Below are 12907 nucleotides of genomic sequence, written 5' to 3'. Positions count from 1 at the left end.
AAGTGGGCTTTGGCTTTGTCACATTACAGGAGGCTCCTTGAAAGGCCACGGACATTGAAAGACGGTCCTGGTACCGTTAGTGATAATAATAATTACACACACGCTTACAGCGACTACTACACGCTAGGCACTATTCTAGAGCTTTCCATGGAATACTCACTTAACCCTCATAACAACTGAAAGCAGGTTCTGTTATTATCCCTCTTCGTAGATGGGAAGACTGAGGTAGAATTTCAGAGCCCGCATGCTCTGGGACAGGTATTCTGGAGGTGGTGCTTGCGTAGAGGAGGAACTCAGAAATAGACAAACTTCAGTTCCCAGAGGTGTGGCACAGGTATGAGGGGTGACCGGCTGCAGGATGAAGTCTCACATGGGTGCTTGCGGTACTTGCCTGCCCAGGGGCCTTGAGTACTGACCTGCTTTCACCAGACAAAGGGAGGAGGCAGCTGCCTGGGGAGAAGCTACAAAACCTCGGAGGATAATTCCCAACCTAGTGTATTGTGCCTTCATTCATCAAACACTTCATGAGCATCTCTTACGTTCAGGGCACTGGACTCGGATACTGGGGGTGGAATGGGAATCAGATATAGTCCCTGCCTGCTTCCACCCTAGAGGGATCACAGTTGAGTTGCGAGAAAGACACAGGAATAGGCAAACTGTATCACAGGCACTGGGCCAAGGCACAGAGTACAGCTGGCCAGAAGATAATCCAAGGCTTGGAGTTACAGGGCAGCATGTGAACAGAATCCTGACAGAAGCCAGATCCTGACACTCTATTTCAAGGGTTGGGCATTATCCAGAGAGTAATCTGGTGCCATTAAGTCAATTCTGACTCATGGTTACCCCATATGTTACAGAGCAGAACTGCCCCATAGGGTTTTCTTGGCTGTAATCTTTATGGAAGCAGACCACCAGGCCTTTCTTCCACGGTGCCACTGGGTGGGTTCAAACTACGAGTTTTTAGGTTAGTACTTGCTGCTGTTGAGTCTATTCCAACTCACAGCGACCCTACAGATAGAGCAGAACTGCCTCATAGGGTTTCCAAGAAGTGGCTGGTGGATTTGAACTGCCGACCTTTTGGTTAGCAGCCTGAGCTCTTAACCACTGCGCCACCTAGGTTAGTAGCTGAGAGCAAACCACTTTTCTACCCAGGGACCTCAAGTAGTGGGGGCCATGGAGGAGATGTGGTCCCACAGGAAGGGACAGAGTGCATCCCGCCAAAGGACCCTTGGCCCCGCTCAGGGAGGCCAAGGTCTTTGTAGATGGAGCCCCAGGGTCCCTTACCGGGCGCTACAGAATCGAAAGTCAGAAGGGACGAGTCTCCCCACTTCAGGCAAGAGGGAGCAGGTGCAGCCTGGCTTCCTTCTCCCAGAATGCGCAGGTGAAAATACAATAGGCTTTCCACAGTTCACCACTGGGCCAAGGGTCTGGGCTTTAAAAGCTCTCCAGCCACCCTCTAACCCACCAAATATCCTTTTTTTGGAAGAAGGCAGGGCATAGAAATAACTACATCAGTAGCCTGTGCCCCTAGTGTGAGCTCCATAACCAGAGACTCTGGGTTCATGTGGTACCAGCTGCGGGGACATTAGACTTCCAGTTCTTACTCAGGACTGATGTTGGCCAGTGCCTCCACCCTTGGATTAGCTCAGGGGTGTTCCAATCCAACAACAAAACATGTCTCAGGTATCTTAAGCAGGATTCAAACGGAATGAATTTTTTTTTCCTCCCTTATCACTTTGCACACATGAAATCTATTTTGAATTAGCTTTCAATATATAGTCTAGAAAAAAAATCCCACAGATTGCTCCCACCCCCAAACTGTGCATAAAGAAAGATTTATCTTGTATGTTTCTTAAAAAAAAAAAGTCTATATGTGCTCAATGCATTTAAATAACACTCATTACAGTGAACTGCATGCAGGCCGCCTTCTCTAGTCACAGATGAGAGACAATCGCTTGACCTATTGCAAATCAAAAAGCATTTCCACGGCACCTTTATTTTTAAATTGGTTAAGTTTTAAATTAAAGTCCCAACACTTTTTGGGAAAGCTGACTCACATAGCCCCAACTGAAAATTCAGCTCAGTCAATTGGAAGATAATTACAAGAAACAAATGTGAAATTTTAAATCAGGGCACTAATGAAGTCTAAAAATACCAGTGGCCCGTCCCTCTGGTTGGCAAGACCTGTTCTTCATGGAGGTGATCTCTCCGTAATTACTCAACCCCGGGAGAGGCCAGGTTGTCACGTCAAACAATAGTAGGAAAAATCTCGGGACTTTTAATGAGCTAGATCTCCACGCTTTCCAAGGTGGATCTTATTATAATGCTGGGCAAGGTTTCAAATGGAGAACAGAAGAAAAGGAAAGTTCTTTTTTTTCAGTGGAGTTCTGACTTGTGTTGATGCCATCATGCTGTGCCTCCTGGTCCCTACCCCGAGCCAGCTGTCTGTCATTTAGGAGTGTGAAATCAATTTGGCTTTGGAGATGTAAAATCCTGAGGGGCAAAATTAAAGTGACCCAAATCCAAACCCTCGTGGGCCTGTCAGGAATAGGACTCTAACATGGGCAAGTTTTAAAGATCTGGTTTCAAAATTTAGGTTTCTTATTAAAAAAAAATGCCGTTGTTTGACATTAGATCTGACAGACAAATTATAGCTTCAGCAATAAAGGCTTTTAAGGTTAGAAATGAAGGGAGAAATTACTTTGCACACACACACACACACACACACACACAACCCACCGAAGCTCTGTTTTTGAGGCATTGGTCTGTGTGTGCTCCGTTGTCTTCCCTCACCTCAAATATAAGGAGTAAATCAGCTGATGAGGGTAGAAAACAGAGAGGCGAGTTAAATGTAATTTCTGGGGAAACAGCCATTTGGCTGGCAACCTATGCATGGCAGCAGGTCAGCGGTTCTCACTGGCTACAACTGGAGGGATCTCCCTAGCCCACACTGCTGGCTCAGCAGAGCCCAGGGCCAAGGTCAAGTTCTAGGTCCCCACTCTCCCTGGCCTCACCCTGCACTCTCCTGTAGGGGCTGGAAGAGGAGCCTTCTCTCCTCTCCTCTCGTCCAGTAGGCATGGAGCCACCCTGCTGTGCAGTGTCCCAGGCACAGATGTTACAGGGGTGGTTCTGCAATGGCCCACTGACCTGGTGCACAACGGTGCACTGCTGAGACTGTCCCCATTCCTGTGTCTTCCTGATCCACTGGCTCTGATGGCTCAGGACGTTCGGGTCCACCTGCCTCTGGGAGATTTGGTGGGTGGTTCCAGCTCGGTGCTAAGCCCCAAACCTGGGACTTCAGCCCCGTCTGCGCTAGTTACCCTCTGGCACAGGAAAACTCCTTTTCATGACAGAAACCTGGCATGCCAATAAGATGTTTCATGATCCCCAGGAGGCCCCGGGGTGAGGGTGGGGGTGGGAATTATGGTCCCCCATAGTGGGGGGAGGGAGGCCTACCCAGTGGCTAGGGCTAGGAGCAGCCGGGGCCCCACTGCCAGGTGTTTCAGAGTTGGCAACTGGGAACAAGGGTTTTTTTTTTTCAAAGATTTTTAAAGGGAGAGGGAGCTTAACCAAAACAATTCAAACAAAAAATCAATTTAGTCAATTTTTTAAAACAGATCTTAAACAAAGCAAGAGTTTACTAGAATTTAGATGTAATTTTCTATAATTCTGTCATTTAAATTAGTGCTGATTTCCAAAACAAAGGCAGTCAGGGCTCAATCAGATTGGGAATTAAACCCAACAGAGATCTAGACATGGGCTTTGTTGTTGGGATGTTTGACAAGGCCTGAAAATTGCTCAAAGGGATAAAGATAGAGATTTACGAGCGTAGGCGGGAAAGAGAGTGGCTAGTTGGATTTGTTGCTCCCCTAAGGCGCCGGGCTATCCAAGATGTGATTTCAAGGGGCTTTAAAAAGGAGGCTGAGAACCTATGCCTAGATGTCCACACCTCCCAGGACCGAGGAGACCACCTAGCCCCTGCTGTCAAAGGAGGCATGGGCACTCCAGCAAGGCAGACTGCCCACTGTGCACCCTCCTCCTGCCCCCAGGGTGGCCTGCACCTGGGCTGCCGCCTGGCCACCTCCCCTCCCCACTCAGAGGAACGGCCCGCCTGCCGAGAGCTGTAAGGCATAGGCCCCTGGTCCTGCTGCCTCCTTCCACATTCCAGCCTGGGCAAATCTCTCAGATACACAAGAGTAGGGCCTATCTGCTGACAACCTTTGTTCTAACCTGGAGTCCCTCGGTGGTGCAAATGGTTACACAACTGCTAACCGAAAAGTTGGTGGTTTGAATCCACCCAGAGGTACCTTGGAAGAAAGGCCTGGTGATCTACTTCTGAAAACTCAGCCACTGAAAACCCTATGGAGCACAGTTCTACTCTGACACACATGGTGTCATGGACTGAATTATGTCCCCCCAAAAGTGTGTGTATCAATTTGGCTAGGCCATGACTCTAAGTATTGTGTGGTTGTCCTCCATTTTGTGATTGTAATTTTATGTTAAAGAGGATTAGGGTGTTTTGTAACACCCTTACTAAGGTCACATCCCTGATCCAATGTAAAGGGAGTTTCCCTGAGGTGTGACCTGCATCACCTTTTATCTTAAAAGAGATAAAAGGAAAGGGAAGTAAGCAGAGAGTTGGGGACCTCCTACCACCAAGAAAGCAGTGCCGGGAGCAGAGTGTGTCCTTTGGACCCGGGGTCCCTGTGCAGAGAAGCTCCTAGTCCAGGGGAAGACTGATGAGAAGGCCGACAGAGAAAGAAAGCCTTCCCCTGGAGCTGAGGCCCTGAATTTGGACTCTTAGCTTACTTTACTGTGAGAAAATAAAGTTCTCTTTGTTAAAGCTATCCACTTGTGGTATTTTTGTTACAGCAGCACTAGATGACTAAGATACACGGGGTCACCATGAGTCTGAACTGACTCGATGGTAACTGGTTTTTTGTTTTGCCCTAACTCAGGAGGGGTCCAGGCTGGGGGCTCGTCCCTAGAACCACATTCCTGATGGGCTCCCTTCCTGAACTCTGCTGTCACCCATCCAACTTCTAGCTCCTTAGCATGAAAACTCCTCTGGGGCTGGGGGAGAGGCTGGCTGAAGGCTGAGGCTGGAGGTGCTCCTTCTCTAGGGATCTTACAGGACCACCCTTGGGTCCTTGCAATCAAAAATTCCAATGGCTCAGGATGGTCTGAGGATGTGTCCTGGGCCTCACTAAATGCCTGGGGTGCCACAGTCTCCCAGAGCATGGCAGAGGGTGCTTTTCTGGGGACGGACACAGCCACTTCATGTTCTGAATGTCCTCCATGGGTGGAAAATGGAGGAGGCCCCCGAAAGAACTGTCCCTGGAGCTCTAAGAGGAGCGAAAGACTCCTTTGCACTCTGCACCTTGGCCTGGCCAGGGTCAGAGGTGAGATTGGCCGGAGCGTGGGCTGGAGGGGGACAGACTGTGGGCCCTGCAGGCTCTCCCCTTCCTCCTCTCCCTTTTCTCACCCCCTCGCATTTGCCCTCTTCCCTTGTCCTGCCCCCGCCCCTTCCCTCTGCCTCCCAGGCTGAGGCTGGGCTGCCTTGGGCAGGGAGAGGCCCCACTACAGCCTGTGGGTCGGGTGAGGCCAGAGGAGCTGCTGGGAGCCCAGGCTACCATGAATTGTGCCCTGTCCGTACTGTGTCTGTAGCAACGACGACGCGGAGGTACACACGTAGGCGCACAGGGGCCGTGTGGGCAGTGCGACTTACCTTTGGGGTGCCCCGGGTCGGTGAACTCATATTTCCCCACGCCAATGGTCCGCAGCATCTGCAGCCCGTGGGCCGAGTCAGAGGTGGGGGGCCCATTGGTGGTAGGGGCACCGCTGGGCAGAGTGGCAGACGGCTGTGCCGGCGGCGGTGGAGGCAGCAGAGGCCCTGCCATGTGGCCGTTGCCCACAGCGGTGGGTCCTGGGCGGGCCACCTGCCCCACACCAGGCAGCGTGGACACGGCCAGGGGCTGCGGGCTGGCGTACAGGGCCTGGGCAGGCATGTTGACCACCACGCTGCTCAGAGGCTGGGAGGGCGGCTGTGGGAGCGAGTAGTGGCCTGGCATCAGCGGGAGCTGGGGCCCCACGTGGGGAGGCAGTGAGGGGGTCACCCCAATGACCGGGGCCTGGACGTTCACAGCCGGGCTGAAGGTGGGAGGCTGGGCCACTCCATAGGAGTGTGCGATCAGGGCGGGCTGGCTCCCGGCGGCCACCGTGGTCACCCATGGCCCTGTGCCTGCAAGGGAGATGGAAGAGACGTCATCTGCCAGTTACACATTCACTCAACAAACACTGACTGCCCTAGGCCCTGGGCTGGGTACTGGGGCCACAGAGGTGGGTGAGGCACCTGCATCCACAACTCACAGATCAATAATTGGTGATGGCAAACAACAGCATGTGGTAAGGGCTTTAGGACTGTACGAACCAATGGCCGTGGGGGATCAGAGGGGGAAGCGGGAACTGCCTGGGGGAGGCAGAGAGGCAACAAAGCTGAGAGAAGAAAGCAGCAGAGACCTCCAAAGAGACCTGGGTTCGAATCTCGGCTCTGCCACTTACTAGCTAAGAGGCCCAAGCAAGTTGCTCATTGTCTCTAAGACTCATTCTTTTCATTTGTTACACGGGATAGCAGTATCTGTCTCATAGGGCTACTGGCCTGGGATGAATTAAATGAGGAAACTATTTGAAAAGAAAAAAAAGACACTAGCAGAATTTCTAGCGTGTGGCAGGTGTTCAACAAATGTTGGTATTTCTCCTTCCTTTCTGGAGAATCACTATCTGAGGAAGGTGGGGAGAAAGCTGGAAGGTGAAGGAGTGAGTGCTTGCTGGACAAGGCAAGGGACCAGGGCCTGGAGCTGTGTGACAGCCTGGTGGTTCAGGGATGTGGGAGACAGGAGGAGGTGGGGGTAGTGTGGAGAGGTAGATGGGGGCAGCCTTGCTGGGAAAGCTAGGCTTTGCTCTAAACAGCCTCTTCATGGCCAGCCCTGGACAGGGTGAGCGTGAGGAACAGGAGAAGCCCACTTTGGCCCTAAAGGAAGTTTTGGATGAACAAGGGGGCCCAGACACGGCTCTTAAGATCAGATGTAAGACACGAGGCCAGTAGTGCCCAGGTCAAGGCCCAGGGCCCTCTGAGCTGAGCTGACGCTGAGTGACTCAAGCTGGCTTCTGAGTGAAGCTGGAAGGTCCTGTGACAAGGAAGGCCAGTCTGGGTCGTTTCTGACTAAATGAGCCTGGGTCTAGGCCTCCTCAACAAAACACCACCTTGATATTCATGATCCCTCTGGGGCAGCAGTGTAGACTGAGGATAGGAGGCCTGAGCAAGGAGGGTAGGGGTGAGGGGGCCACTCAGGACCACCAGCCCCAGGGGCTGGAAGATGGGGCTGGGAGTGTCCTCAGGGAAATAAGATGACCATCCAGCCACAGAAGGAACTGTTTTTGAGGAGCTGTCAAGAGGGAGAGACACATGGTGTCGTGGTGAAGAGCAAGGCTCAGGAGTCAGACAGGTCCAGGCTGGAGTCCTGGTCTGCCCCTTAGTAGCGGAGTGACCTTAGACACAAGGCTTCCCTGAGCCAGTGTCCTCCTCCACAATGTAGGCATTATAACACACATCACAGGGCTGTGGTGAGGACTGAGATGATACTCAGAACAAGGCGCATAATAAATGTGCAACAGATGTTTATGATTTTGATAATGAGATGTTGTAGAAAATTAGAAGGTGACACACATCAGTGAAGAGTGTCCCTGGGATTCAGTAATGCAGCAAGATTCTAGAATGGGCTGCAGAGAGTTGTTGTCCCGATCTCTGAAGAAGACGAGGTAGTGATCATTGTGAGCCAGCCCAGCGGTCTCAAAGATAAGGCATGTCATCCCAAGCTCAGTTCTCTCCCTGATTGAGCACAGCTGGAAAGATCTCAGACAACTCGTAAAGATACAGAAATGCAGTGACATGGAGGGGGTTTGTGACTGGGTGACTGACCCAAAGGATACTGAGAACCTAAAGGGAGATCGGAGTCTCTGCGTGGTACACACAGTCAAGCACTTGGCTACTAACTGAAAGCTTGGAGGTTCAAACCCACCCAGAGGTGCCTCGGAAAAAAGATCTGCTTCTGAAAGTTCACAGCTGTGAAACCCTAAGCAGTGCAGTTCTACTCTGCACACATGGGGTCACCATAAATTGGAATCGACTTAATGGCAGCTGTTTTTTTTTTTTTTTTTTTTTAAAGAGAGATCTTTAGTAACGTGCACAAGTGCACAAGTTATCCTCAACATGATTTTCCACGATTTGGATGACGATAGAGAAGACATTATGACCAAATCTGCAGATGACATAATATTGGGCAGGGCAAGATGAGGTTAGCACTGGAAGCAGACTAAGAGATCCTGAGTCATCCAGGAAGAGACTGATGAGATCTTGTCCCAAGGTCTCTAAACCCAGCCGCCTAGGCCAGATTGCAAGGAGATGGTCAGTGGTAGCAGCAGCCACCATGGCAGACTTGGGACACTAGCCGTTGAGACAGCATGTGATGTGGATATGGCAGAGTGGCTGTGATCTCCAGCTGCAATGGTCAAAGTGGAGGGTGGGATGAAGAAGGTGCTCGCCAGCCCACATGCGAGTCATTTGTGTTTGGTTCTGGGCCTTTAACTTCAAGAGGGAGGAAAGATGGGAGCTGTGCCCAGGAAGGTAAAGGGACTGGAATCCATGGGCTCTGGGCATGCTGAAGGGCTTGGGGTGTTTATCCTGCACAAGATGTGGGGTGATGGAGGGGGGCCTCCAGATATCTGAAGGGCTGTCATGTGGAAGGCTGAGCAGACGTGTTACGTGTATCCTAAGGGGGAGGTCGGGGACTGATAGAGAGAAAAGGGAGGGCTTTGCTATGGCCAGAGCTGTCCACAGAAGGGCTGGAAGCTGTAGGAGGTGGTGAGCTCATCTCTGTTCTCATGTAAATACTGGCATTGGAAAACCTCACTGGAAGGCGTGACTCGAGACATTTGTAATGAATCAGAGTACTGAGGTTATTCAAAACAACATGAAGCAAATTCAAAGCCACCCCTATAACGTCACTCACACTCCCTTGCCCTCCCAACCACTTTCCTAAGTTGGAGGGGAAGGGGGGATTACACACATAGCACTCCATGCAGACTGAGGGCGGGACTCCTGCAGGCTGTGGGCCAGGACCTGCTGCTGAGGAGCCGGGGCACCTCTACCACCCCACCCAGCCCCGGGGTGGGTGGCTCTGTCCAGTGACAAGTACACACCTGGGTTGTCGCTTTCCCTCATCTGTTTGGAGGGTGGCTCATCAGTGTCCCAAGGCGTGGATTGATTGATGGGCGTCTGTCCCCACCGGATGCTGGTTGCCAGTCCCTGGGACTGATTGTCCGCTTTGGAGATGCCGGGGGCCTGTGGGGAAGCACAGCAGGGAGGTGAGCACAGCCTGGCAAGAGTCACTGCCCTGAGGCCCGCACCCCAGAACAAGACTCCTCCATCACTCACTGAACTAGGGGACCAGAGGCAGAGGCCTGGCCCTGCACCCAGTCCCATGGAGGACTCAAAGGGTATTTTGACATAGTACTATCAGTTGTGGCCTCTGCTAAGCTCCTGCCTCCAGGAACACCCAGCCTACTGCCTCTCCGGCCACCCTCTGCAGTAACTCACTCCATATGAGTGATTACAAATGGAGGAGCATTCTGTGCTGTGAGGTGGGAAGTTCCCCCAGCCTGTGGATCATGAATAAGCCACACCAAACGAACTGCTGCCAATACCTGGGCATGTGCTAGGCACTGATGTGGGCCCAGCCGAGACCCAGTGCCATCATGAACCCAGCCTTCATCGTATGAGAGGATGGTTCTCCAAAGCGCCGCCATCAGGCCACAGGTGAGCATCGTTAAATGCAAATGTGCAGAGACCAAAGTTTATCAGTGGTTACCGGGGGCAGGTGGGAAGGAGGGGAAGGGGCACTCACTGCTTAGGGGCTGCTGAGTGTTATGGACTGAATCGTGTCCCCCAAAGACATGTGTTGGAAATCTTAACCCTTGTAACTGTGGATGTAATCCCATTTGGAAAGAGGGTTTTCTTTGTTATGTTAATGACCCAGTGTAGGGTGTGTTTTAAGCCAATCATTTTTGAGACATAGAAGAGTAGATTAGGCACAGAACAAGGCAGACACAGGGGGAAGACTGACACTGTCCAAAGACGGTGGTGGTAGACCAGTCTAGAAGCCCAGGAACTACAAAGATGACTAGCTAGAGAAGTTGAGACAAGGGTTTTCCCCCAGAGCCAACACACACACACACACACACACACACACACACACACACACACACACACAGCCTTCTTCTAGAGTTGATGCCCTGAATTCAGACTTCTAAACTGTGAGAAAATACATTTCTGTTTTTTAAAGCCACCCACTTGTGGTATTTCTGTTATAGCAGTACTAGCAAACCAAGATATTGAGCTTCTGTTAAAGGTAATGGGAAAATTTGGAAATGGATAATGGTCACAGTTGAACAACATACAAACATAACTAACGTCACTGAATTGTACACATGGAGAATGTTGAAATGGCAAACGATTTGCTACATATATATTTACCATAGTTAAAGAAAATAAAAGTTCCCTATCCCGCCCCACACCAGCCTCTGAGGCCCCAAAGGTCCCACTCCACGAAGCTGTGAGGCTGTGGGAGGCTGCAGATCCTGGCATCACCATGGGGGGCCCCGTCAGGAGAGACCCCCAGGATCTTGTCTCCTTGTCCACAGGAAGAACGGGCTTTCTGCTCCATAAGCTCATTCTCTAATTTACATATTCATACTAGTGAGAAAATAAAGTCAGGACGAAAACAAACATCGGGACAACACTGGTTTCCCTGAGCCATAGCCTTACGACAGAATATTATACAGCCATTAAAAAAATCATGTCTACTAACAATTTTTAATGAGATGGCAAAATGCTTACACCATATAGTGAAATGAAAAGACACGAAATGACACAAACATAACGTCACTATGTAAAACAATATGCATAGGAGGGGAATGACTAAATGTTAGCAGGGATGTTATCCTTGGGTGAGAGGATTACAGGCAACTTTTATTCTCTTGTCTGTACTTATCTATATTTGCCAGATTTTCTTCTATGAACTTTATTTATAAGAAGCAAAAAAAAAAAAACAACAAAAAAAAAACAAACCAACAACATGTTGGAGAGGCAGGGCCTAGGATACGGGGATGTGAGGGAGTGAGCGTCTCAGCAGATGGTTCCAGAAAAGAGCGCTCGTAGCTTCCAGGAGCTGCAGCCGAAGCCCCGCCAGGCCTAGGGTGGAGGGTGGGGTGGGCTGGGGTGCCAAGGCGGCTGCCCACCAGGGACAGTTAGAGAAGGCCAAAGGAGCCTCGAGGTCTCTCCTCAGTGAAGGCTACAGCTAGATAAGGGCCTAGACATGTCCCTCTGTGGGCCCTGAATCCAGACTTCCGATGGAACCCAACTGGTGACCCAGCAGAGCCGGCCGCTGGGCCTCTCTGACAAGTGTAACTCTCCTTCCCACACCAGGCAGAGTGGGCAGTATGGGCAGGGAGCGCGGGTAGCACTTACTGGGGCTTTGATGCATAATGCAGATGACAAACAGTGCCTGCATCAGGGCCTGCTGGGAGCGCAGGAGCCGCATCCCATTAGGATCTGTGGGCTGTGCTGAGCTAATTGCATTAGGCTGCACTTTATCTCTGGCCTGCATTTCAGATGCTCTGCTTCTGTGAACAGAGCAGGAAACAAAAGAAAAGAGCGACTCTCCAGAGAAAAGAACAATTCAACAGACGAGCTTCCTTATCAGAGGCCCCTGGCCCATTTCTATCTGTGGGACAGATGGGGAGCTTGGGGGGCAGAAGGGGATGCCAGGGTTGTTGCCACACACACCCCAACAGTCCTATGGAACAATAGTGTGGCTTTTACAATGTTCTCTAAATAGACGCCTCTCTGAAGGATGCAGGCATCTGCCCGCTCTGCAGTTACCTCTGTATTTACACTCTCTGGGTGCTGGGTGGGTGCTGGGTGGGTGCAGAGGCACAGGTTTCTTCCCCTGGAATGAAAGGCACCCGAGGGGAAAGGAGCTTGTGAGATGTCCCATTCAGGGTCTTGTTTTGGGTGAAGTTTGAATGTTCAGACCCCAGCCTCCCATTACCATCACGGATAAGACAGGAACCCCTCCTGCCAGTAGGGGGCGCTGCAGCCTCTCTCTGCTGTCCAGGTTTCCTTGTGGCCTCCCAGGCAAGAGGCTATTTTGGTTTTCAGGTTCCTCCTCCAGCTGCCATTTCTCCCCTGCTGAATCAGCACCCATGCCCCAACCTGGCAACTTCACAGGGGAGGGAAGGACTCTGGAAACTTTGAGGCCCTGGGTCTGGCTGTTTACAGCAGCCACTGCCTCCAGTAGAGGCAGCTGAAGTCCCTCTCACCTAGACTCCACACTAGAGAGTATGGATAACCAGATTCTGGGCTCTAAAAATCCAGGAACTCCAATTTTTGCCCTAAAATGGGGAAATTGCACACTTTGTTGATATACATTGCTCAGACCCATGGCTTCAAAACACTCCTGCCAGCTTGTTCACTTGCCCATTCGTTCCTTAGCTGGGTTGTTTATTCTGAAAACAAGTACTAGGCTTCTGCTCTGTGACAGGCACTGCCCCAGGCATGGGGGACACAGGATGGCTAAGACTCAGCTCTGCCCTCAAGCAGCTCCCACAACAGCAGAGGGCACAGCTGCACAAACAGGGCGGACAGTGGTGAACTCCAGAAAAAAGCTCGGTGTGCCGGAGGTGCACGGAGGTGGACCCTTAACAGTTAGTTGGAGATTAAGTGTGGCTACAACCGGCCTGCTGTTCAGCTGTGTTTTTCATGAATATTACAAGCGATTTTTAATGTTCA

At 51.1% G+C, this 12907-nt stretch overlaps 1 protein-coding gene across 1 annotated transcript in view; it reads right to left on the bottom strand.

Moving 5' to 3' along the window:
• The window catches only part of KLHL29 (kelch like family member 29), a 167987-nt gene that overhangs the window by 78618 nt on the left and 76462 nt on the right, over positions 1 to 12907 (bottom strand). The window contains exons 2-3 of the mRNA XM_004377557.2: positions 9259 to 9400; positions 5729 to 6241 (exon numbers count right to left, since the gene is read on the bottom strand). Coding sequence (XP_004377614.1) covers positions 5729 to 6241; positions 9259 to 9400 — 655 coding nt within the window. The remainder of the gene's footprint in view (positions 1 to 5728; positions 6242 to 9258; positions 9401 to 12907) is intronic.

The sequence above is a fragment of the Trichechus manatus genome, unplaced genomic scaffold, assembly GCF_000243295.1.
Source record: "Trichechus manatus latirostris isolate Lorelei unplaced genomic scaffold, TriManLat1.0 scaffold00052, whole genome shotgun sequence".
NCBI classification, from domain to species: Eukaryota; Metazoa; Chordata; class Mammalia; order Sirenia; family Trichechidae; genus Trichechus; species Trichechus manatus.
This window is presented reverse-complemented; position numbering and strand designations above follow the sequence as displayed.